Source organism: Solenopsis invicta, chromosome 3 (genome assembly GCF_016802725.1).
Source record: "Solenopsis invicta isolate M01_SB chromosome 3, UNIL_Sinv_3.0, whole genome shotgun sequence".
Taxonomy (NCBI): Eukaryota; Metazoa; Arthropoda; class Insecta; order Hymenoptera; family Formicidae; genus Solenopsis; species Solenopsis invicta.
In genome coordinates, this window is record NC_052666.1 from 23,494,566 (window position 1) to 23,522,500 (window position 27,935).

General features: G+C 39.8%; 1 protein-coding gene across 2 annotated transcripts; it reads right to left on the reverse strand.

Annotated features, from left to right (window-relative positions):
- Nucleotides 1–3,077: 3,077 nt before the first annotated feature.
- Nucleotides 3,078–23,501, reverse strand: LOC105201006 (LIM/homeobox protein Awh). Of its 2 annotated transcripts, none has more exons than XM_026140261.2 (6): nucleotides 23,082–23,501; nucleotides 10,738–11,030; nucleotides 7,780–7,997; nucleotides 5,964–6,209; nucleotides 5,675–5,845; nucleotides 3,078–4,592 (listed from the first exon to the last, which is right to left on the reverse strand). In XM_026140261.2, exons 1-6 carry the CDS (start codon nucleotides 23,085–23,087, stop codon nucleotides 4,525–4,527), a joined length of 1,002 nt encoding a protein of 333 aa, XP_025996046.1. In that variant the 5' UTR covers nucleotides 23,088–23,501; the 3' UTR covers nucleotides 3,078–4,524. The 2 variants fall into 2 exon arrangements, with proteins under 2 accessions (XP_025996046.1, XP_011167128.1); XM_011168826.3 differs by having other exon boundaries at nucleotides 5,964–6,212; nucleotides 23,082–23,497.
- Nucleotides 23,502–27,935: the final 4,434 nt, after the last annotated feature.

Genomic DNA, 27,935 nt, shown 5'->3' on the forward strand with positions numbered 1-27,935 from the left:
ATTGCAAAAATTGATTAAGTTACACTGAATTTTTTTATTCAACTTTTTATTCAATTTTCAAACACAAATTATTAAAAAAATAATTTTATTTTTACAAAAATCTAAATATAGACTTTTAAAAAATTCGATAAACAAGTCCTCTTAAAGTAATTTAATTTATAAATGTACTCGTTTACCTTATGGTTGCTCCGCCGTTGCCTGGTGCTTCCCAGGTCCTTCTCTTTTGTTCATGCTTGCTGCTTTTTTATGGCACTCACTTACAAAAACACTACTACTAAACAATAATCATCTCGACGATTGCGCGACATCATGGATGGCATTCCCCTGAACGACGCAGTTCATTACATTACGACAACGAGAAGTTAACGCGAAACGACGAAAGCATTATCCGCATCCACCCATCACCTGCGACGCCGTCGAGAAAGTTAACGCGACGAATCTCGAGCGCCAGGGGATCGCGTGGTCACCATCACGCCGCGCCGCGTGGCGTAACATAACCTTTTGACTAGCTGATTGCGGCCGTTGCTAACACAATACACGCGCATTTCCGGACGATTGTCCGTGTATCCGCGTTTTCGCGCACACTGATAAACGTACAAATTGAGACCGAAAACAAACACTGACGGACGAACATTCACTGACGCCGTTGCTCGCGCTTCGGTCGAACAAACTCTTGCACGAAACTCGCGATCCAACAACAGATTGTTGGTACATTTGAGTGTATACAGCGGTAAAACCATTTTATATGAAGATTGCGCGGCACCTTGCACTTGCACGACACTTCTGACTGCGCGATGACCAGTTTATTATCGGCGAGAACGGAAAATTAACACGCGAAACAGCAAGTGCTACTCGCGAACTACGCGAGCTGCGTCACTCGGCATCCGACGACAATGACGTTAGCCGACGGACGACTCTCGAGCGATAGGGACGCGCGGACACCTTCATGCGATACCTTTACCTCGCCACAGTGCGCGAGAGGTATCACATAACCTTTGGTCCCGTGGCCGCAATCGTTACTGACGCATAACGCCCGCACGTCTCCAGACGACTATCACGTACGCGTTCTTGTGTACGCTGATAAACAATACGAATTGAGACCGTAAACAAACACCCACGGATCAAAAAATACAATCGATTGACGGGCGATAAATCACTGACGCTGTCACTCGCACGACGATCGAGCCTCAGCCGAACGGAGTTGCACAAAACTCGCGGTCTAACAACAGATTGCTGATATACTTGTGAGTACACACGGCGACAATTACTTTGGTATGTATGAAGATCTCGCGGCACCTTGCACGATGCTCCCAATGTTGATCCTGTGCGACACGCAATTTATTAGCGTGCAGTGCCGACACCTTCACGCGACTAGCGCGATTCCGCGCCTATTTACAACAGGGTTGCGCTAGGTCGCGTGAAGGTGCCAGCACTGCACGCTAATAAATTGCGTGTCGCACAGGATCAACATCGGAAGCATCGTGCAAGGTGCCGCGCGATCTTAATACATACCAAAGTGTGCATACTCACAAGTATACTAGAAATCTGTTGTTAGACCGCGAGTTTCGTGCGGCTCCGTTCGACCGAAGCTCGATCGTCGTGTGATCGTCGTGCGAGCGACGGCGTCAATGATTCATTGCCTATCGGTCGATTGTATTTTTCGATCCGCGGGCTCAATTCGGACTATGTTTATCAGCGTACGTGAAAATGCGGACGTAATAATCGTCCGCAGACCTGCCTGTGTTATGCGTTAGCAACGGTTGCGACCACGGAATCAAAGGTTATGCGGTACCTTTGTCTCTCGCGGCGAGGTAAAGGTATCGCATGAAGATGTCCGCGCGTCCCCATCGTTCGAGAGTCGTTCGTCGACTAACGTCGTTGTGGTCGGGTGCCGGAGTGACGCGACTCGTAGTTCGCGGATAGCGCTTGCCGTTTTGCGTTAATTTTCCGTTGTCATTGATAATAAACTGCTCATCGCGCACATCAAAAGTGACGTGCAAGTGCAAGGTGCCGCGCGATCTTCATACAAAGTGATTTTACCGCTGTATATACTCACAAATGTACCAACAATCTTATTGGACCGCGAGTTTCGTGAGAATCTGACGATCAAAGTCCGTTGCACGAGCGATGGCGTGAACGAGTGTCCGTCCGTGAGTATTTTTTTCGGTCTCAATTCGTATGTTTATTTACGTATGTGAGAACGCGGATGTAATAATCGTCCGGAGATACGCGTGTGTTATGTGTTTAACAACGGCCGCGGTTAACCGATCGAAAGGTTACGTTACGCCGCGCGGCGCGGCGTGGAGGCGACCGCGCGATTCCCTGGCGCTCGATATTCGTCGTTTGCCGTATCAACTTCCCCGAAGGCGTCGCGGGTAATGCGGGTAAGGCTTTCGTCGCTTTTCCGTTGTCGCAATGTAATGAACTATGCGTCGTGCACGAGAGTGCTGTCCAGGTTGTCGCGCGATCGAAGTGATTATTGCTAAGTAGTAGTGTTTTCGTAAGTGAGTGCCATAAAAAAGCAGCAAGCAGGAACAAGAGAGGAAGAGGAGGAGCTGGGAGGCACCAGGCAACGGCGGAGCAACCACGAGGTAAACGAGTACATTTATAAATTAAATTGCTTTAAGAGGACTCGCTCGTCGAATTTTTTAAAAATCTATATTTAGGAAATTTTTGTAAAAATATTATTTTATTAATAATATGTTCTTGAAAAAGATGAATAAAAACTCAATGTAACGTAATCAATTTTGCAATATTAATTACGCTACCATAATGTGAATTATATTTGTGTTTTACAGGTCGACGTTGAAAACTCCGCTGCTGCGCAACGTGTGTCGGTGAGTGAGATAAATTATATTTTAATCTATAATAGTAATGAATCTCTGTAGAATATATAGAGATCCAATGCTCCAGATATTGACAGAAAATTGATAGAGATCCATATAAAATGGATGCACTACGCTAGATTAATATGGATATTTAACTCTGGCAAATATAAGTTGAAAAGAATATCGCGCGGATTTTTATCCATAGGGAGATGGTCGTGATGGGTCAAGAGACAAAGGCCATCCTTTTGTTCAACGTGTGCAATCGCATATATTTATATACGTTTAGTTTACAATATTTACATCACAGGACATTCATATTGAATGATTTTACACGACTATCGAGATTACTACGAAAGATACTTTCATTTCAAGCATTGCTACGGAACGCGAATGAAATTCCGTCGACGACGCGTTTAGGGCACTTATTATACAACTATTCGCAATTCCGATCAGAATTGCGAGCCGCGAATTTCCGATCACGATTTCTTCCGTGCCTTTATTATGAATCCTTATCAAAATATAAACGGAATCGGCTTTCCATGTGTCTCGCTAACAATAAGTATGAAATGAAGGTAAATAAAACCAGTGGAACGTACAACGGACTGGTTTTCATCAATCACAAGTCGAAAAACGTATAGTTTTAAACGTGCAGCAACAAAACGGTAAATGTGAGTCAAAATATTTATATTTAATTTTTTAATTTTATATACATATTAAATTTAACTTTCTGATTTTTATATACATATATTATAATAAAAATTAAAAAGTTGTAATATGTAATAATAAATTAAAATAAGTTAAAATATTAGTTTTTAATTTTAAATACGGAACACAATTTTTATGACATTATAAATAAGTGACAATTTAATCTTTATCATATAATCCTTCGTTAGATATGTTAATATTAATTAATAATACAATATATGTATATGTATGATATGTAATTATTAACATGTTGAAAATTATATAAAGATTAGTTTGTCATTACTTAATGCCATAGAACTGATTATATTTAAAATTACGACTTAAACTTATTGTTAGAGAGACCTTTTAATTAAAATGTTTAAAAAAAAAAAACGAAAACTCTTTGATTATTTTAGATACAATCCGAACAGTCATAATAGGACAAGTGACGAGAAACAGATTTCATTTCCGAATAAACTAGTAGATGCCTTACGTATCCGCCTCTCTTTTATGCCTAGATTCGCGTTAAAGGCTTTGTTAAAGCGGTCCCTCTCGAACGCCCTCGGGCACCGATACGAGAGAAAGAATAGAGAGACGAAGAAGAAAGCACGAGTACAAAATTATCACACACAATCAAGAAAGAGGTAGGCAGACAGATCGATTCAAAATTGCATACACGAAGTTACACATGCACGCACACTCACACGCACCTCACACGCATACACACGCGCACACTCACACGCACGCACACTCATACGCATGCACACACCTTTCCACGTGTAACAATACTGGTTCCAGTAAGTTTAACACCGAGAGCGCGAGATATATGTTGCGAGCGTAACTCGAAAGTGCGTCATCGAAGAGTAACTGCGCGACGAGTGAATTTCCACTTTTCTTGAGGATAAATAAAACGATAACCGGGCATTGAGCAGTGCTCTCCTCGAGGCGTGATATCTCTCTCTACCTTTGACGCTTTTTAAAGTAACGCCGTGTATTTACAATATAATCGCTATTAAACCTCATTCGGCATGGACAGCAGCATCGAGTCTTGCGAGAGCTCGTCCATCGACTGCTCCGACCCTGAGAACAGAGTTAATGGAATCGCGATTATACACGTGTATCTAGTGTTCTTAAACTTTGCCTCCGCGATGCTAGAAATCGCTTTGAAATCTTGAACGGAGAGAGAAATGACTAATCGCATTGATTGAATTAATGATCAGATGATCTTTCCATCTCCATTGGTCAATTCTCTCTCCGTAAGAAGATCTCTTCGAGTTCTCGGAACGATTTCTAGCATCTTGCAAAAATTTTACACAGAAGCTTTTGGTTATTGCCATCTTTTAATTAGAAAATAGTGAATCGTTTAAAGTACAATATATGTGTTTTTACTAAACGACGTTGTCATATTTTCGCTAATGTGACATTATTTAACAAAACGTTACATCATATTTAAAAAGAATTGTGTAATTCATGAATGTTACACACTCTTACATGACAATAACATAGTGAAACTTCATTTTTTTAATTCCCAAACATTTTTTAGCTTTATTTCTTTATATAATTTTTTAAAAATATTTACATTTTGTTTAAGATTAAATTGTTTAAAATTTTCCTTTACGTAAAACCCAATACTATTTTAGAAAGTTAAAGAAATTATTAATGTTAAAGAAGTTACATGTTTAAAAAATTTGAAAATATTTAAAAATATCTACGTGCCAATCAAACTTATTTTTACAATTTGATTAAGTTCATGTTGGTATATGAAAAGAACTGGAGAATTTCTTTAAAAAAGTGATATTGATAATATAACTTCACTGAATGGAGATTGACTGTTTCGCGTACATGCATATCTCAAAATTGTGTTAGCAAGTTGTATACACGTGTTAGAGGATAGGAAAAGGAAAAATTTACAGACAACAGAATTTTTAGTGCAAGGATAACACATATGTATTTTATTTGTAACAAATATTGATACTGCATACTTCATATTTCATTATCACAACCGTTTTTTTTTTCGTATTTTTCGAGAAAAAGAAATAGGAAAAAACCGAGTTTTCTTCTTGATTTTACTTTTGCGCAAAATTAAGAGCACTGGTGGTGACTAGTCTTTTACGCGGTCTTCTACGCAATATAACACTGGGATGTTGCGAACGGCCTCTTACCATGATTGTGATAAATGGAGCCCGTCGGGCTCTTGCACGTGGCCGGGCTAAGCTGCGGTTGCTGTTGCTGCTGATGCTGCTGCTGATGTTGAAACGAATACGTCAGATGCAGGTTGATGTGACGACCGAAATCGTTTGGCGACGCAGTGGAGTTCGGAGGCGATTGGTGCACTGTAAATATTTATTCCTTTGATGTTGATAATTACGTTTATTATTATCGATTGCATATAATCACGACGACACTTTGCGGAAATCGGGAGGGACGTTTGGAGCGATGTTTCGCTCTTACCGTGTTGCCCCTTCATCTTGCCCGTGTGAAGATGTTTCTTCTGCCTCGCCCTTGAATTTTGGAACCACACCTGCGTTACCCTCTTGCTAAGTCCGGTTACGTGCGCTATCCTCTCGAGATCCTGCCCGTCGGGATTGCTGTCCAATTGAAAATTCGCTTGGAGAACGGAGAGCTGCTCCTCGGTAAAAGTGGTTCTAACTCGCTTCGCCTTATTACCACCCTTGTGGCCACTCTCGGAGTCACCGCCTTCTGCGAAAGTAGCAATTAGCCGTACCTACCTCCCACGCCGTTACGCGATCCATCTCGATCGGTGCGCGATCTTATAGAATGGAGGATCACGAACGGTGTACTTTTAGCAAGTTAATTTAACTCGCTATTACAGCAATTACTTGAAGAAGCGGTGTGTAACGCTATAGAATAAATTTACCAAACACTGAAATTTAATCAACTTTTTTCAGTATTTATTAAATTTGAACCAAAGTTCAAATATTCATTAATAATATGTATTTAAATTAAATTAAAGAATATCACTATTACTCACAGTAATCTAAAGACTTTGTATTCTACAATGTAGAATCTTCACGAAAAGAACGATTTTGCTAAAGTATTTAAAAATTTAGCTGGATTTAAAAATAATTTTGTTAGGCCACCAAAATAATTATATTAGATTTTCAAATTGATTACTAGAATGTCAAAACTTTTTTCAGCATTGTTCATTATGCTTCAACAATCGTCATAAATATTTTGATGTTCCAGTAAAGTTATTTTTGGATCTGTATCCAGATAAATATTTTGATACTTCAACAAAATCGTTCTTTCCGTGTGTCTAGCTAAACTTTTAGATATTGCAGTGGAACTGTTTTTTTCTGTGCATATTTTTTAAATCTTACATATTATACGCATTTATAATAGAGGAGAAGGAGGTAATATGGCACTCATTTTTATTTTATTGAATAATCTTGTTAATAATATTTTATATTAAAGCTTGAATAATTATATTCGTTGTTTAACAAATTCTAGTTTCAAAGTAATGAAATATTTATTACTTAGAACGTGATTTATAAAAATGTGACGCACTGCATAATTGGTGGAAGAAGAAAAGTGGTGGTAATATGGCTAGCCCAAAAATAAATTTAAAAAATTGGTTTAGCTTAAAAAATACACTGTATTTTGTTACAATTATATATTTTTATCGTTAAGAATTTTTCTACGTTCAGAAACATTAGAAATATTATTTTATTCTTCATGTTGTTTATTAATTAAACAACAAGGATAAAATGATATCTCTAATGTTTTTGAATACAACCTTTTAGAGTGACAATCGATTTATCCAAGAAATATTTCGATATAAACATTTTGCTTGAAAAGCCATATTAACAAAATCCTATGTTATTTTGTTTAACTTTGCATAACTCGAATTATGTAGCCGAATAAAAATTAAATAACAAAAACAAAAAAAAACACTCGAGTGATTACACGTTCAAGTTTAGAAACGATGAGGAAGTATGTGTAATTAAGTGCTAAAACGTACCTTGCAAAAGTTTCGAAGTTCTCAAAAGTAAAAATGCCTTATAACAACTGTCAGCTATTGTGTATTGGCATAATTAGCGCCGCTACATAACGCGGCGGCGGGCTACCAAACGAATAATTCCATAAGCAATTGTTAGAATTCGTCACCTGATAACGGAGACAATAGAGATAACAGGGGTAGAGATAATAGGGATAGTCGTAATGCTCACAGTAGCTAGCCACAATAGCCCCTTCTCCTCTAATATTAACATTCCTCGGCAATCGCACGTTCGTGCGACATTCTCACCATCGGAGGAGGTGTTGTTGCCTTCGACGACGTCGAGATAGTGCGCCTTGCAGAGCAATCGGGCGTCCAAGAGGGCGAATTGCTCGCCGGTCGACAGCTGACGCGAGCAAGCGTCGCACGCGAAGCAGGCTAGATGATAAACCCTTTCCCTGGCCCTTCTCACCCAATCTCCAGCGCCCACGCTGCGCCCGCATTTCGCGCACTTCGCGCCGAAAGCTCTGCAAAACACGAGAGGTGTAATTCTCGCTTGTGTTAACTGCGTAAACTGCCGCAGGGCCATGTATCATTTATTTAAGCGTAAGTACGTCGCGCGGTGCGTCCTGGATTTATTTTACGATATACGTTATAACGACAACCAATATAGCCAACTCGCTCGACGCTCGATCGAACGAGTACACCCGGGGTGTAATGATAACCGCTCGAATATATCTCGGCGGACGGCCGAGGGAGAGAAGAAGAAGCGAGGAGGCCGGAGAGACGCGCAAAGGAAGAAGCTCGGGAGAAGAGGAAGAAAAGAGACTTTAGAGAAGAGATATTCGTGTCGAGGAGCGAGTGGTCTCCATCGGCGCGTGTTTCGCGGCCGTTTATTTCTTCGGCTCACGTCCTCCCCTCCCTCTGAGCTTTGGCAAGGGAATGCGCCAAGTATCGTCCTCTCCTCGAAAGAGAGAGATAGAGATACGCCTTCGCGTCTTCCGGTCAATACCCGCGCGCCGGTAATCCGAGGCTCTTGCGTTTTAATTAACCCCGGTTGTGCGCGCGCGAGAAAGCGATCGGAGAATTATACAATAGCCCCCCTTGCATTAATTAGTCGGAATTATACAGGTTGCGGGGCGCATCGTACACCGGTGCGAGAGCCTCGCGGCGGCGGAGCGAGGCCGCGCCGCCGTTCTCTAATAAAGTGTATCGCATGCACGCATGTAAATCCGCCGGATCGGCTCTAATAATACCGGCGCGATGAATGCGCGCGCGTTCGCGCGATAGCACCCCGGTATTCGCCCGTACGTAACGCCGTAAACGGTAGCCGTGTACCACGGGCCGTGTGGATACACGGGCGAGCACGACCGGATGAATGGCCCGGACGACAGGGGTATACGCGCTGCTGCGAGCGAGAAACGACGAGAGGATGCTCGTTCCTTCGGCGTGGCACGGCTGCGGCCCGTGTCGCCGGGAGTGTCGCGGCCGATAATTAAACAACGACCAGACGGCCCATTAGCCCATTATCATATTCATGAACACGGAAAGTGCATCCGATCCGATACACCCCACTTCTCCTCCCCCTTACCAACGAGGTTCTTCCCCGCGCTTATGCGGATTGTGCTTGCGAATGCCTGCGGCGGCGTACATCGGCGCGCTTCGAATATCTTATGGGTCGCCACGCGACTATCCCGGTGGCCGTCCTTCTCCCCCCCCCTCCCCTCCCCTATGCACCCCCGCGCGGTTGTTGTTGCTGAAAAATCTTCCGATCATAGTAGATCTCCCGACCGAAGAAATAGCTCTATTCGCCTTGCGTTTATTGCGAAGGAAGCGCGCGTGTGTCCACCGTCGCGCGATGTCCTCGAAATCCCGGTGCACTTCTTCGAACGCAGCTGGAGAACAAAGGGAGAGAAACGCGATGTGTAGATTCTATCGCGCGACGTCTGGCGAGATTAAACTTTTCTGATCTGCCGATACGCGCGTCTTAATCCCATTGTCCTTTAAGAGGCGCGGAGCTAATTCCTTGTCCTGGCGCTAAAGGTGATCCCCCGTCACGCCCACGTCGGAAGCTAGGGAAGGATTTGAATTTCGAGCGACTCTGGTCCGCGCGCGATTACGACACGCCGATTCTCCAGGAGAACCTACAAAGGAAGCTACGATATCGATGTGAGACAAGAGAAAGAGAGAAGGAAAGAAAGAGAAAGAGAGAGAGAGACAGACGCGCGGAGGCGAAGTGAAATCTTACGCCCGATACTTTGCTCTGTGGATCCCTCTTGCTTTTATTTTTCTTTCTTTTTGTTTTTTTATTTTGCCTTTTCGTCCATTATCGCGCGAGAGGAGACGGGAGGACGGTTCCGGTTCTCTCGGAGGCGGTTGTCGGCGGCGGCGGCGACGGCGGCGGCGGCGGTTGTCGACGGGTCTCTACGGGTCGCGTCGGGATTCTGCCGACGACCGCGGGTCATCGAATGGCAGCGTTACCAGGCAGAAAGCACGAATCAAAAAAATTACGCGGCAGATTCCTTCGGACCTCCCGCACACTGTCGGAGCTCCGAGCTCTCGCCCGAATTTAGCCAGCAGCGTTGAAGTGTAATCCCGCAACCGTAAGTTCTCGTGTAATTAACGAGGACACGCCTCATTCAACTCTCCCGTGCGAGAACCGAAATTGATTTATTTTTCGACGAGCGATTTGTCTCCCCGCGCGCACAACCCGCGCGCCCGCGGATTATATACCTATATATCCTCGTCGAAAGTCGCGCGATAACGCGTGTACGAATTTAATATGAAATCAAATGTCAGACCATCTCGCCATTGGCCAGATGCGGCGATCGGATATCACGGCGTTTCATGTCGGGCTCGGTTGGTGCAAGAGACCCAGGTGACTGAGGTAACTGATTGACAGTTGGATAAACACATTGGGCAGGCTGCGCCCGAAGCCTTCCGTACAATCGACGAGTCACCGCGGGTTCCGTCGACTTTGATCTCCACGACCGTACGTCTTACATCGCTATCGATGCGCATCGCGCAGCAACAAAAATATTCCACTTATTCATTCAGCGACGCGAACAAAAAGAAGCGGCTATTTTCTCCCTCTCTCTCCCGTCTTTCTTTCTCTCTACCCTTTCTCGCCATCCGCCTCGCGTTCTCTTTCTGTTGACACGTTTAACTCGTTGAGTCGATTTAATTGTCCAATCAAATCGCGCAACCAAAAAAGTGACGCGAGGAGTATTATCTCAGGTGAAAGTGCCAATCGTTGGTCAGACTTACAGAGCATAGTCGTGCCTGCAGTAGACTCGCATGCCTCTCAGGAAGCACGAGTGCTGATCGTGCAGTGGCCTGGCACAGGCGCAACACCTCAGGCACCTGGAGTGCCACGTACGTCCGCCCACGCAGAGGACGGTCCGCTCGCGTACCCGCTCGCCGCAACCACCGCACTCCATTACGCTCGGCGATGTTTCCGGGCCGACGACTAACCCGCTGCTGCCCTCGGGACAGGCGAGATTGGGACCGCCGACGTTGCTGTCGCACGCACCATCGCCGCTCGTGTCCTCGACTTCCGTCTGCAACAAAACAGCAAAAAATCCAGATTTAGTTCGTAAACACGATAAATCCACAAACGTTCCACCAATTCCATAAGATTATTAAAAACACATTAACTCTACGTTACTCTCGTGGATTTCTTTTATATGCGCGCGTGGAATGTATTTTGCATTATTTCAAGATTTACCTTTGGATTTACTATACCATTTTATTTATAATACTTCACTGAATAATTTATTTCAAAGTTATTTTAAACTTTAATATTTAAATCTCTTATGGACAACAGAAGAAAATCCCGGAACTAGCGCATTAAAGGGATATTCGATGCCGTATCTGATGATCTTTTTGTCTGCAGGACACTTCACGAGTAGTTATTCTAGCCATAGTATATCAGAAGGGTGGTTATAATAAATGCGTATCGTAAATGCGTATTCTAATAAAATGCTTATTGAAAGTCTTATTGTAACTTCAGAAGTCGGCATTTTAAGAACTCCAAGTTGCAAGATGGATGATTCGTACTTTTTGGAAAGTTTATTATTAAAAATTTTTAAATTTGAAAAAGGACATTAACTCATAAGATTTAAAATCTAAGAAAATAAAAAAAGAAGATTAATAAATTGAACTTAGTATTAATGTATATTACAAGTCAGTACAGTAATAATATTTAACAACATCTCATAAACGTTTCAATTCTGAGTGAAGTCATTCTCAGTTTTAAAAACTTTACTTTGAATGAAAGAACTGAATACGTAAATAAAGTGTTTGTTTCGAGAGAGAACAAAAATGGAGAATACAATACGCGGTACCGATTATGGTAAGTTTTTTTCTCTCATGTTCCTTAGACTTTTATTTTCAAACACTAAACCGATTAATTTTTCAATATGCATTTTATCAAGTCGCACGAATTCGACGAAGAAACAAACTCGTATGAACGACCAACTTGTTTTGACGAATTCGTGTGGCATTTTGAACAATATGCATACAATATAATCACTTTTATAATAATGCTCTTTAATAATGTTTGTTTTGACGTATTCGGCAGAACAAAAGTTTATCTGAATACGTATATCCACTATAATTGTAGCCTTACACAGATATAAGAGACCTACAGTTTAAACGCCGGTTTCGAACGGCTTAATTAGAGTTCTCATGGTAAGATACGCTCGGTGATTTGCCTTCCGAGAGGTAGCGATTGAATAGAATGTTTCTGGTCGGATTTGAGTTTGGGTTTTCGGCGCAGAGAGCAGGCGCACAACTCTTTGCCACGATCGCTATTGATTTGTCAATATACAATCAAGCTAAAACTAAATTAAATGCGCATCTATCTAATTTGTATGTTTACAATCTTTTTCTCTTTGTACTATTATACTTTTAGAACTAATATAGTTATATTTTACTTTGTTTATTACATTATCTTATGTCTTAATTTATATTTATATTTTTTATTAATTTACTTTTTTTAGTTTATAAGTAATATGTCATTATGTTGTATAGGATCGCTTGTATTAAGTTAGTGAAAAACTAATTTTGTTATTTTAATCTTTGATACTTATTTTTAAATAAGAATTTAATTTATTAATTTATGCTAATAATTTCTTTAAATTAATTTCTTTAAAAGACATTATTATCACATCACGTATTTATAGCATTTTACTGAGATCGGAAGCATTAGACTATAGCACACACGGAAAAACGTATAAAGCAATAAAACTCAAGTAAAATAATTGGTTAATTCTTCGAGAATTAATGATGTTATTGATGCTTCTGATTGGCTATCGCCAAACAATGTTAACTCCTGTTTCTTGACTGAATAACCGGGAACGTTACGGTCAATTAGCTATCGCAATTGCTTCGCAACTGGTCACAAAGTATTTACGACATTGTAAATCGCTTTTAAAGTTACCGTTTTACTTTTGGTTCTGATTAGTCGATTTGCTTACTGTTTACGCTTTTTACTGCTTACAGGTTATAGTATTTTCCGTATGCTATAACCTGCGTTCTCTTTGGAGGAATTGATGTTGCTATTGTAATTGTTACTGTTGTTTTTATAGTGCAGTTGTTTTTACTGTAAGTGCAACCTGTGATGATACTAAAGCTGTCTCTATTTTAATAGAAAAAGTATATAATAAAATGAAAACTGTCGTAATTTTAAACAATACTTAAGAAATAGCACTGTACACTATTTAAAAATAGTTTACAAATGTTTATAAATTTGTCCAGAACATTTTATAATCGTTTTATATTCTAGAAATGTTTTTGATGAGTGTGTTACAATCGGTGCAGCTAACGATAAAAAGTCTCTTTATATTGTAAAGTGTAGAGAAGAGAAGCGGCCAGATTATAAAAGCAACAACTACATAGTGTAGTTTCTTTTCAAAACAATTTACTCTCCTTTAATATTACATTACGTTTCGACTATATTATTTAATCTTCATTATCTAGTGGAAACAATTGACAATTATTTTAATTAACGCATATTAACAAATTTATATCGCGATCAATTTGTGTCCGCATTTAGTAAGAACCCATATCAATGCAGAACAACACTCAACTTTGATAAAATCATTATTGTATGGTTTGTGTGTCATTATTGTATGGTCTGTCCACGTGTACTATTAATAACAATTTATCGGTAATTAATATATAATTAATATAATAATTCTAATGTAATATTAAAGGAAAATAAATTGTTAAAAAAAAACTACACCATCTGTTGCTTGTAATTTGGCCGCTTCCTTTTTACATTTTGCATTGCAAAAATAACATAAGCGATACAACATATATTACTCTTTATATTCCAATCCGTTCTTTTTTTTTTCTTTGTTCTTCTATTTGTATTCTTGTACTTCTGTACCGAGCTCGCCAATGTTAGTGCGATATCAATGCAGTTACAAAGAAACAAGCCAACAGATTTTTTTTTTTTTTTTAAGAACGTCAAACAGACTCAAGGACCCGAGCCTGATTTACGAGGACACGCCCCCCTTGTTCGAGAGTCATTTCGCCGATGACACCGAGGGGCTGCGTTAGCCGACTACGTTAACACCCCGCGTTTACCGTAACAAGACCGGTAACATAATGACAGAGAGATTCGGAGGCGACTGGCTACCCGGGCGGCCATTACGCATCCCATCGGCATTACCGCAGCCGCCCTTGGTACCCTTATTTGGGGGAATGTGTCGTGGGGAGATGTGTGCAGCGTGTGCGCTCTACCTCGGGCGTGAGAGGTGCCGAGGCGAGAACATGCATTTACACGCGGTGCGCGTACCAGCACAGCTCGGCTTGACACCGACACGCGTGTCACCATTATTGAAAAGAAACGAGTCGCGCCGTTCGTGTCGTCTACTATTTGGGGTGAGGACGACGACGAATCGAGTGCCGTTGACTGCCACCGCCGATCGCTGCGGTTACGTTAGCTCACGGTGGGGTGCCTTTTGCGCTTGACCAGCTGCCGAGCGTGTGGATCGTTTACGGTTCGGTTTGCTGCTCGTAAACTCGTAAACTGGACGAGCGCGCGAAGAGCTCGGAAGCGAAGTGATCTTGCGGAGCGGGCGGCCGGTGAGATATCGGAGCGGGAGACACGAACGATAAATAACCGGCTGGTTAAATAAATGTAAGAATCGTTATCTCGCGACGCGATCCGCGCGCGACGTGCGGCTCATATATAAATTCAATTCTCGCAGCGCGGTTGAACTAATTTGTTTTAACAACATTGCAAATCCGATTAGCAGCTCACCTTCCGTCCGCCAGAGATTCGAGAAGATAATTGAAAGCGCGCGAGAAAAGATACGATATCGATGTTGTTCCGTGTGTTTCGAGCGTTTTACGCCTTACGAGAGTTCTGTGACACGTGTAATTTATATCAGTACATTCACCGTACGTGCAACGGTGTGCAACTCCTGCCGCCGCGCCGTACACGAACAGCTCGAATGAGAGAAACGCGGTGGATCCATGTTCGCATTCTGCGCGATAGCAAACGTATCAGCGGATAATCCGCGCTTATGCGTATACGCACGTGCACGCCATTGGGCGCGGGCTGGGAGAGTCATAGGTGACAATAATAACTTTGAATCGCACGGCGTCGTAAAACGCGGGATTAGACATCTTCCATCTAATGTATGTGCCTTCGAGAGAGAGCTCGCGCAGAAAGGGCAACAAGCCGTGTCGGAGGCAACGAAAGTGAACCACACGGCGCTCGAGACGTGGCCGAGAGTTTAGCTAGATTTACATAATTAAAGGTGTCCAGTTTTTGCTAGACTCACGGGGCGCACCGCTTAAATTTCTTTTTATCTCGCGGATGATCTCTGCAGATTTATCGCTATGTAAACTCTGATGAAGGTAATAGGAGGTGTTTAATATCCATTGTTGTTATACAGCTCGTTTGTTATCACTAGAGTTAAGAACAAAAAATTCAAATATCGTAATGTTTGATCTGTAAACAATTTCAATTTAATTAGTGATCAGTCTGTAATATTAATTATTTATATCTAAAGTTTGGGCAGTTTGGACAATAAAAATTGACGCAGTATGTATTGGAAACAAAAGAGCAGGTTTATAAGAGCTTCACAAAAGTTTTTCAAATTATTTGAAAATTTTTTCACAAAATAAGATTAAGAAGCATTATATTGGTTACATTATATTGGTCTCTACTTTATACAAATTATAAATTTGAGCTTTGTATAAATTTGAAAATTTGTATAAAAAAATATACATATATGTTATTAATTTCTCAATTTGTAAATACATTTTATATATTTCACTACAATACCTACATTTCTCTAAAAATGTATTTTTGTATTGGAAAATATTATTTTGCATTTTTATTTATTTTTGTATTATTTATTTTAATTATAAATTATTTTCACCCTAATTGTATAATAACTTTGAATATATGTACACAATATTATTAAAAAATATTTCATAAAATTTAGATTCAAACTTTAAGTGAGTTCGAACACTTCGAATATACCTTCAATTCGAAAGGTTCAAACTGTCCGAACTAATCACTCAGTGTTTTCGAGTATTATATAGTTATCACATTGTTATCATTAGACTCGATATCACAATCAATCTGTTTTTAATTATTCCAACTGTACAAGTATGTTATATTTTCAAAGTAATAGAGATGTAATTTCCGTATTAATGCGCATTGGCGACCCTTCAATCCCACATAATCGGATCTAAAGATTTACCTATTCTGGTAATCCCGCTTTTACGATATTATTGACTCTCACTGGAAGCAAGCTCTCGAGAGTGCCATCGCGAAGACGGGGGATCCGCGGTGAACTCTTGTATATTTCGTACCGGTATTGAGTTCTCGAGCACGCCTCTGTTTAGAATGCCCGTGAGGTCCTATTCTTATACAGGATACTCGAGTGGTTTCGGTTTCGGTTTAGGTCCCTTTTCCCGAACTATAGACACTTCTATTGGGTATGACTTTCAAAGCTGAAAGTCTGTCGACGGGGGGGCCCGTAGGGGTCCCGCTACAAACTTCCCGCCTTCATCGGCCCTTGCGGGTCCGTGACAGTCTGGGACACGGTCTGTGTCCATTGAAATCGATACTTCTTTCCCTGGCGAAACCATTCCCGTTGTAGGTATGCATTCGTACAAATAATAATCATAATGCGATCTAGCACCGTAAAACCGAAGTTAACCGACGCGTCGGTCGATGCCACTTTTTTCTCCATCTTTCTACAATTACTAGATATTTCTACTTCAATCAATTTATATCGCAAATATAAATACATTCAGAAAAAATTTATTAAACTAAAATATTTAATCCGATCATTCAGTTAAACCTTAGGTTGATTTAATATTTAGTTGCACAAGAAAAGATTCATTTATTTCAATCATTAAAATTTTTAAATTAGAAATGATATAAATTAACTCACTATTTAGTTAAAAGTATCAGATTAAATATTTTAGTTTTTTTACACATTTTTTTTTTCAGTGTAACAATAAAACTCGTATCAGATTTTACTGTTATTTGGCTGTTGAGAATTGCGAATTGGAGATTAGAATTCGACTAATCAGAATGAAACGGAATAAAATTAAAATTATTTGACTGATCAAATCCTACAAATCTTCAATTTGTAATCTTCAATGTCCAATGCATTGTTTGACACACGAGAAGAATTTTCCGTTATATTTTATCACAAAATTTGCTACAAATTTTATGATAATATTTGGTAATAAGCTTGGGACAATTATCTCTCTTTTATACAATTCGAGACAAAATTTATTTGATAATAATTTATTATAATATATAATTATATATGAAATGTCTTTATATGATCATGTATTTAATAATACGCATATCTTTTTTGAATATATTGTCTTTTTTTAAAGATTCAAATTTTTTGTGTAAAATGATAGGTATAAAAAGTTTATTGATCAATCATCATTCTGCAAGATAAAATTATCATGACTGACTAAAATTTATATGAAATACGTTTGACATTTAGTCTATTTAAAATAATAAAGAATTATAAACTGTTCAACATATTTTTTAAAATTGAAATTTAATTATACAGTTTAGTAATAAATAATCAAACATATATGTTAATTAAACCTGTGTTGAAATATAAAATATGTGTGGTAGATATTAATAAATTAGAGAAAATTACATAAAATTCTTTGAAATACAATGATAACATTGTATTTATTAATATTTATATATCTATATATTTAATTTATTAATATCTACTACGACTATGATAGTTTCAGAATAAATTTTATGAGAAAATTCTTTCCCTGTTACATGATTAATTAATTAAGTAATTATTTTTAAATTTGTAAATTATAATAATCCTTTTAACAACGCAAAAAAAGTTATACCGCTTTGGCGCGAGCAATATAATATAGATATTCGAAAAATGGAAAAAAGTAACGATGAAGCGCTGCAATCTTTGAACTGATTGTCATGTGCGTATTGGATGTAACTGGAATTACGTGCTCCGGGGTTTCCTATCTTGTCACACACGGAACGTAAATTCGTTTTCAGTCGCTAATGAACACGACCGTTAATTAGAAACGAACACTTTGTAGTAGACTGCCTGGATGCGCGAGCGGCGTTACTATCTAACAGAATTTGCCGGCACACACGGACTCTCGTTAGAGGAATTTATTAGGTAGAGAGAGAGAGAGAGAGAGAGAGAGAAATTCAACTCGACGGCGCGAGAATTATGGACGCCGAATATTCGCGTCGATGACCGTATCTCTCAAACATACCAATCATTAGCAGGACGAGGTAAAGGGTTCTTTTCCGTCGAACATAGCTCGTCATCTTTCTTCCTCTCTCTCGCAAAACTAAACTTGATCTATTTATCTGCCATCAATTAAGTTCGACGATATTAAACGCCCGGGAGAGTGGATTGTAAAAGCACGACGGAGAACCGAGACGTCCCGGAGTGAGAGAGAACGGAACGAAGCGATCATCTATCTCGATCTATCCAATAAGAGCGGGGTGCTCCCTCTGCTCGTTTCTTTCCGCGTCTACGCGGAGCCCAGGTGACAAGTTGACAAAGTGGCCGACTACAGAGGGCCGACTGTCCTCCCATCTCGAGACGACGAGCGATCGGAAATAAATACCACTCCGGCGGTTTTGTGTGTATTTCGAGTACCTCGGGGCTCTTGGAAACGACCGCGGCGAGGGAAGGGCACGAGCCTCTTTCACGCCTTCGTAAAAGAGGAGCGCTTCGCGTGGAAACGGATCGTTGCGCGCGCGCAGGCAGGTACAATAGACCTAGGACACCGAACCGTCCCGGGGTAACGGGGGGAGAGGAAGGGAGGAACGCAGGGTTCCCGACCGGCCACTCGAGATCCACTTAAATTGCCATCCGATTTCTGGTTTCGCACGCCACAATGTCGCCGACGCCGCCGTCTATCTTGGGCCTCGGCATTGTGCCGCGCGACGCGGCAGGAAAAGAAGAGATTCGTTTCACGATTAGCTCGGACCGCTTATTGCCCGGGCACCCCGAGGAAGCCGGCCGGCGGAGTCGCCGATGGAATAGCCGTGGAATAGTAGACGTCGTAAGAACCGTGACAATGCCGCTCGCTCGCTCGCTCGCTCGCTCGCTCTTACGTTTGCACGCGCGTGCATTCGATGCATGCCCGCGCTTGGTTCACGCTGCCCACGCGCCTTTGCGTGACGTTGTCGTTCACGCCTGTGCCCCGCGTGCATCCCCCGCGGACGCCGCGTATAATGAAAGGTCCGGCGCTCCAATTGTGTTCTGCGGACGACGACTGATGCTGCGCGGAAGCCGAGAGTCATCGAGTCTCTTTGCGCTGGTCTATTAGTGACCATAGGAAACTTGGATCGATCAAATTTACGAACGATGAGGCACGTTCGTGGCACGCGTGCGAACCCCGCGTTCCGGATTATCACTTTATCGCGTTGTCCGCGGAGTCGTTGCCAAAAGCGCAAACACAGACATCGGTGATTTATCGCGACCGAGTCGCATGTGTATTTCATGATGATTTATTTAAGGACGTGTGGGCCGTATCTCAAAACATTACCAAAAATATAAAAATTTCATAAAATATTCTAGTATTGTGTTTGAGTATCTGTGTAAAGTTTGAGCACAGTTTACTTATTGGTTTACAAGTTATTTAGTTTTTTCTTTATTTTTGAGTCTTACGTAAAATCGCATTTTGCAATACTTATTTGTGAATTTGATGGAGAAGCAGCATTACCAATTAAAATAATTAAATCAACATTTTTACATATATTAATAAAATTTAATAAATATTCGTGTAAAAATTCATTTAGATCCACGTACTCGTTTAAAAGTTATTTATTTAAAACGGTAAACAAATATAGTATTTTTTGCTGTAAAAATTATAAATAAAATTTTTCATTGTTTCTTCTTTCAAGCTAGTTTCAGAGCCAAAATTCAAGTAATTGCAACCAAAATTTTTTGCTATTGATTAGGAAGAAGAAGAATAAATCTAGAAAAGGGTGATTTCGTGTTTATAATACGAAACAATGATAATCTTGTTTATAGTTTTATTTTTTTTTTAAGAATTTACTAATTAAATGTCACTAAGATATTATATTTTTATTTTAATATTAAATTCTAAAAAGTGTAATGATTGTTTTGATAACAATAATAATATTAAATACTTGTAATTATTGGAATTTAAAGATATTGTTATTTCTTATCCCCCTCCCCCCCGTTATTTTTTTCTTTTAACTCATAAAAATTATTATGAACAAAGATGAACATATTTTTTAATATCAATAAAATTACATAAAAGTTGCATGTAAGCAAATTATATAGATTTATGATTATCAAATTCTTCAAAGAGATTTTACAGTCTCGCTTATACATATATAGACCATGATTGTTGATTTGATACTAATTTTTGTCTGTGCATAGCGGAAAGAATATGCAGGTAGAATATTAATTTTGAATTATACGGTCTTGGCTAAGCGATAAATCCGCTCTAAGCGAGGCGTGCCTCGTGACTCTCGCGAATAGTCCCGTATTTCCCTGCCATCCCTTCATCGCTTCGTCGCTCTCTTGCTTCGTCTCTCATTCGTCGCTCGCGCGTCGCTCCGCTGATCGCGACAACGGCTGAAAGAGGGAGACGCTTAAAAAAAAAAAAAAAAAAAAACGGAGCCATATAACTTCGGATCAGGCTGATGCGGCATTTTGCGCGCTTTACGCCGACAATTTACTGGACCACACGCGCTCGCGCTGCAGATCCTGACGCGCCGCAGATCCTGAAAGGATCGTCGCAACAACTCACGGCACTGCTGGTCCCTTGTATCTCGGCGTGGGACGTCGACTGTCCCCGCGATGTGATCTTACGCGAATTTACAGTTTCGCTCGCGCGTAGGCATGCGCCTACCCACAGCCGGATGCGTAATTCATCGGGGTGAGTTAGCGCGAGTTAGCGACAGACATATATCTGGAGCAGGACAAGGGGAGGAAATATAAATAAAGATCTTGAATCACTTTTATGCCATCAACACATCAGAATAACGTACCGTGCGGTTTTCTATTGATTTAATGTAAACTGCGATGCGATGTATATGGTGAATCAGCGAAGAGAGACTGCAGGGATTAAACGAACTCGCCGAGTTACGTGAAACTTTAACTAATGTATTTACGGTTTATGCAAATAATTCATTGAGTACACTATTTACGCTGATTTTCATTTCGCGATAAATGCGATCGTGAAAATCAAAATGCCAAGATTTCGCGATAGATCACACGACGTCACAGCATATAATATTTGTATTTAAACGCACAAAACAAAATAAGCCACTTTAATTATTAAGGCTTCAAATTCTGCGACATGATAATGGGATAATTAGCTGATAGTGATTAGTATCAAGGCTGCGGGGTTTCATATATCCTAAATTTTTTCGAGTTCTCGTGGGGTCAACGCACGAAGCTTCAAGGAAGCTCGAGATAAACATTGCAGCTAATTGCAAGACAAACCGTATGATATGCAAATTTTGATCATCGCCTCTTTCACTTTATTTCAGCTGTTTGTTGACGTGTTTTGACGAGACGAAAAGACGCTCTAACGATCACCGTTCTTGTAAATACGCCAATTGTTTGTACACAAAACGAGCAGTGATGTTTAATTCTCTAATTGGAATAATTAATATTGGTACATTAATTTTGTAAAATAACGCTTTATTGAAATTTCAGTCTTATTTCACGAACGCTCGTCTATTTAATTTTTATCGTGTACACCGGTATACATATATCATTTGTTTAGTATTTAAGTTCTAGTGTCGCAGTGCAGATAAAAATTAGTTACTGATTGTGATTCGTCCACACGATTGTTTGTAAAGGGTTGGCGCGCAGAAATACAGAATAATGTTGATTGTTCGACGTTTATCGTCTTTATCAAGTTTCACGTTAAAATGAAACTGCAGCATTTTAGCTCGTCTATTTTCTTTCTTTTTTTTATCAACATATATTTTAACTTTATTTAGTGCCGCTTGTGTACGTAAACTATGTAGTAAATTATCTAATGGATAAATGTCGATTAGATGATTTATATATATACGAATTATAACGGATGTGTAGACATTTATCAATTAAATAAATTATTTCATAGTTTATCCGAAGGAGATAATCGGCCCTTAATACGAAATGCGACGATATTATTATACAGTCTTTTAAAATATTCAAAAAAATTAGAAACTCATAAATATATTTTTAAACTAAACGCAATTAGACTGATATCCGTTCACTTATACTGAGTATGTCGATGAAATAATTTATGCGTTCACGAAACTGATCAAGTACTATTGTTACGAATTTCCATTGAAAATTTGTGATGCACGAAAATATCTGTAAGAGCATATTTGGTTGTTAAGAACGGTATTCATAATTAATTCTTATATTTAAAACCGTTTTATGTATTGTCTTAAGATGTCATAAATTAATCAAAGAGTATTAGCGTCTTAAGACATTACTGAAAACGGCTGGTATTCATAGTCGAATTTTATTTCAAAATTACCTTAAGTAATGTCTTAAGAAACTAATATGACTCTCTGACCGGTATTTATAGTCCATTCTTAAGACCGGTCTCTTTCAAGACTATCTTGAATACAGTTTCAAGACACTAATACAGTTCTGTGATTGATTCATGATATCTTACGATTGTATTTAAAACTTCAATATCTTAAATCTTAAATATAAAAAACGATTATGAATACCTCAGTCTATGAATACTGTCCCATAGCCGTTGTTCATATACTTAAAACTGGTTCTTATGTTTTAAGCCAGTATTCATAGTCAATTTTCTTATATTATATTTAAGACTGTCTTAAGTACTGTTTGAAGATGTCATCAACCAACTAGAAGCCAGTATTCATAATTAATATTTATTTTAAGACATTACTTAAGACGGTCTTGAAATAGAAATCGATCATGAGTATGTTGATATCGAAGGCTATTTCCGCCGATTACCCTCTTCGAATCAGTTAGTCGTAATTAATATTGTAGTATATTTGATTTCGTTCGCCACTGTGTTCCTCCCTTATCTACGATCAATCCTTCGGTTTCATGTTTACGCGTCATGTACGTTCATTAAGCGATACGTACCTTCATGATCTCCGCGAGGGATCGACGTGAAGAGGCTTTCCGTAAGCTCGTGGCTGCACCGACGTGCGTAGAGAAGTAATAAACCCCTCAATCGTTCACGGCTGCCGTCGACTTTTCTGCGACATCGCACGAACGTGTCACGAGTTGCGATCGCGCGAGACCGATTGCGAAAGAATTATCCGCGAGAGAGGTAACCGAGAGAGCTATCAACTCCGCGAGCACCGCCGGCGATCGTTAAGCGCCATGCGAGGAGGCGACGGCGACGCGCGAGAGGAGCACCATGATATACAACACGGGAGAGTCGCGGTTCGCTCCGGGCCCTCTCGCTATAATAACGTAACTCCCGGTCTCGCGCACGCTTGGCCGGGACGCTGTACGCCACACAGGCGTAGCGAGCGAACGCGACGCGGCGCGCGATCGTAAAACCCTCACCCTCCCTCTCGCACGCTCGCTCGTCGCCGCGCCCGGTTCGCCGAATGGGCGGCATGGGCGCGATGGGCGGGCTCCAACCCCGTGGCTGCGATTCGCCCGGCCGCGTACGGCCCACCGCCGCGGGTGAGAGCGAAGAGGGCGCGAAGGTGGCGCTGCCACGCGGTCGCAATTCGCACGCGTCTCTCCCCCACTTTAAATCCGCCGAGCGTGTCAGCGTGGAGATGAGAGTGATAGGGACACAGCGGCGCATCGCGCTGATTGGCCGCGATCTCGTCTCGATCCGCGGAAGAGATCTGTCTCTTTCTCGCCTGTCGTCTAGCGAGTGGCTACATCGGGATGAGAGGGGAAACAGGGGGGGGGGAGGGGTAACGCGGTCCTCGCGGGGCAGTTACTTTGTACCGATGCTCATGTTAATTTGCAAAAAAATGATACGTATTACGTGTATACACCATCGATATTATTAATTTGCGCGTATAAAACATTTTCTTTCCTAAGGGTTCCTTTCATCGACATTGAGGCTAGAATTGATCTCGGCTAAACTTCGATTAACTTGTCAAACGGTACTTGTAGGTATTTTGATAACGTGGATAGGGGATTGTTAATTCTTTGCCGTTTTGAAAAGGAAATTAGATTAGATCATGATGGATATACGCACTAAAAAAAAGAGTTTGGTAATAATAATTATTTTGTGTAATAATTTAATTAAATGTTTAATTAATATAACCAAATATTTTTATTAATTATATTAATAATAATTATATTAATAGTAATCTGAAACGTAGTAATAGTAATCAATTGGTTACTAAATGGTTATTAAATATTTTATTATATTAATTAAATATTTAATTGAAACTATTTTATCAAAGTTGACTATCATCTAGACTTAATTATCATCACCTTCTTAGTCAGAAATTTCATTGCGAGTAATCTGTTGGTTGAATCGATTGCCGATTGAGTTAATCAGAATTTGGTCCAAGTCAAAGCGGTCCATATTAGACGCTCAATAATATGATACAATTATACAATATTGTAGACAATTTAAAATAAACGTAATATAGTTACAAACTATTAACAATGTTGTGCATTTGTATTAAATATAACATATGTTGTCTGCTCCTAATGGTCCACTCAAATTTTTGTGTTAATTAATCTAACACTAGATGAATATGTTAGAAAATAACATAAATATTATGTAAAAAATTAATCTAAAATTATAACACTTTGACACAATTAGAAAACAAATGGTTGAAAACATTTCTTCACTAAAATCAACGTTCATAGTATGCATATTGACGCATGCATTTTATTCACTTATCTTAGAATTTACGTTTCAAAAATACATTATTTTAATTTACCAATAAATTGTATTATTTTAACATTAAGAAATGTTGACTATTAATTTAATATAAAATATTTAAATAACACAATTATTATATTAAATTAACTTCTAAACGTGCTAAAAATTTAACACAAAAATTTTTAACTAGTACCGGTTTTAACACAAAATACAATAAATACAAAATTTCTACTATGTATAATATTAAACGACTAAGAATCACTCTTAAGGGGGTTGATTTACGAATTGCAAGGCACGCTCCGACTCTTCGGAGCTGCCTTTATCGCGACGCGAGGTCAATGCTGCAGAAGAGAAGTAAACTACATATACACATCTTGACGACACGTGTAAAATCTACAAAACCGCGCGGGCACGCAAGACGCAGAGGGCGTATAGCGTCTCCTGGCGCGGAGGGAACGTTGATATGAAAAATGGTCGGCGGGCACTCCCGCGTGCCGCGCGGGGCCCCGTACGAGAGAGCCACGGCGAACATAATAAATAACAATACGGAGTCTGCCTACGGATACGGGGATCTGCATATAGGTCCCGGTCTTATACCTGAACTGCCGCGGCGCGTCATTAAAATTATTTATGAGGAAATAAGAATCCGAAGCGCGCGGGGCCCCGAGAGGGAGTCCGAGAGGGCTCCGAGGTTCGCGCGGATATCCCTCTCGCGCCCCACGAACGCGCTTATTCCTCGATCCTCTTTAACCGGCTAACGTCTGTGCGCGCGCGCGTTTGACGTTGGTAGATTAGTAGATTAAACTCAGACGTGTGTATTCTCTCTTTCTGCGGGCGCGCGCGCGCGCTTGAACGAGCGATCGATCGAATGCACCCTGTAAACGCACGTTCGTGACAATATTATCGGGCAATGTTCATTTCATTTCTTACTCTATAATTCAGATATTCAAATTACTTCGTTACAGGCTATTAGACATTGTAGGATGGTTACTGGTCATTTATAGCGTACTCTGTATTTTTATAAAAGCTGAATTTTAGTTTTGAAGGTAGAAGAAATTTTTACAAGTGTATACTCTACGTAATTTTGAGAAGTATGTTACATATATTAATTTTTTAACTTTAGTTTAATTTGAAGGTCTTGAATGTGAATTTCAAATAATATTATTGAATTTAATGAATTTAATAACGTGTATATATGAATTCAGCAATTAAAATCACGTTATACGTGGACTGAGGTTGTGGAATATGGTACATCTCTCTTGCGACTTTATAATTTCATTGTGTAATGTTAATTAGAAGCAAAATTATTTTAAAACGTTTTAAGTCTTGTTAAAAAAATTTTTTTAAATAAAATTTGTTTTACAAAATGTTTCTAAAATCTTGTTTTGTAGCACTTTGTGTGTAAAATTTACACACAAAAGATCATTAATTTATGTTTTTTTATAAATAAAAGTGCCTTTTACGCCATTAGTTGTTATGTATTTCACAAACGCATCCTTTTTTCCTTCTTTCCAATAAATTGTAAATTACGTTCGTTCAACATACCGGATAAACTTCTACCTACAGGGTGATTGGTAGAATATTCTACCACCAATAAACTGGCGTTGGTTAGAATTGTGTCGCGTTAATATTTATTGAGTTATTGTCAAAATACAAATTGTATTCCGCAACCTTCTCCTTTCCTTTACGTTTGTCTGAATAAGAAATTCGCATTATTCTCACCTGTTTGCTCCCTGCTCGCACCTCCCCTATATACGCGCGCGCGTTACCAAATTAGCTACGCGCGTCTGTTTATTTACATAATCGGCCCACGGGGTATTTAGCATATCGATCACGTAATTATCGAGGCGAACCGCCGGACCTACAGACCAGAGGCACCGAGCTCATTTCGGACTGGTAAGCTCGGAGGCGCGAGAGGCGAAAGAGAGAGAGCGCGAGAATGAAGAGGTAACGCTGTAGGAGGTGAGAAATAAAAATAAGAAGCTCGGGGAATTCTCAGCTGGGGGTCATTCCTGACAGGGTCGATTTTCGTTCGGGGCTTCGACGTTCGACCACCTGGCCGCACATAGTTACACCTTGTAAACGGTCACTGTCTACCGCGGACCGAGCAATAAACGCGAGCGAGCCGCTTCGTGCTGGCTGGCTGACTGGTTGGTTGCCGCGTACAACACGGAAAGATATTCAACTGAGATTAATCGCCGTAGATTTGTCACGGGCATCGTTGCGAGAACGGCCGCTTATCTTTCGCTCTTTCTCTCTTTTTTCTTCTCTCGTTCGGGAGGAACGGCGTTCCGGAGTGATCGCGTCGACAGCCGTCGGGTCGAGAAGACAATTTTCAACGATAATTAATCTTACTCCGTTGCAATCCCGTCTATTGATCCCGACACGGATCACGGCGGTTTAATGAGCTTGTATTTGGACAGTTAGCACGGAAAGCGTCTTCTAAAGTGGTACGCGAAGTCCGATGAACAACGGTCTGACATTGCGAAACGCGCGTGGCGGCTTTCTTGTCGAAATTAATTTACGCAAATATCTATAAATATATATAGATAAATTAATATGGATAAATTAATTTATATGTACGCGAGAATGCAACGATTACGTGAAAGCCTCTTGACGCGTCAAGTCTTTATTTGTACCGCGATCAAGCGTAGTTAGTACCCAAAAAGTGTTAGTATCGAATTAAAACCAACATATGTTATTTAACAATTATAACAATAAAATTATTGTTATGTACATATAAGTAATAATTTATATTTTATTGAAACAACGATTTTGCTTATTTGTATATAATTTACTCTTTAAAGAATTTGACAATCTTAAATTTCAGCAAAATATAATATTTTTATTTCAATACACAATTAAAAAAATTGTATTAAATTTAACATAAATCACATATCCCAAACGAGATTCACTCAAAATTTTGTGTTAATTTAACATAATCTGGTGTGTTAAATGATAAAATTAATATCACGTTAATATTTCAACAAAACAGAAATGTAATCTTGATCGTAATTTGAAGTTACTTGTGCGTATAATTAACATAATTTTTATGATAAAATTAACAGAAGAATAATAAAAAAATATGACACAGTAACCCCCACTCCTGCTATAACACCAACACT

What these genes read in the sequence shown, in the direction of transcription:
- LOC105201006 (XM_011168826.3), bottom strand. An exon ending in TGCAGGCACGACTATGCTCT is followed by an intron (nt 7,998 to 10,737) that starts GTAAGTCTGACC and finishes CGTGTTTTGCAG; the next exon opens with AGCTTTCGGCGCGAAGTGCG. An exon ending in CTCCATTTATCACAATCATG is followed by an intron (nt 4,593 to 5,674) that starts GTAAGAGGCCGT and finishes CTCTGTTCTCAG; the next exon opens with GGTCGGAGCAGTCGATGGAC.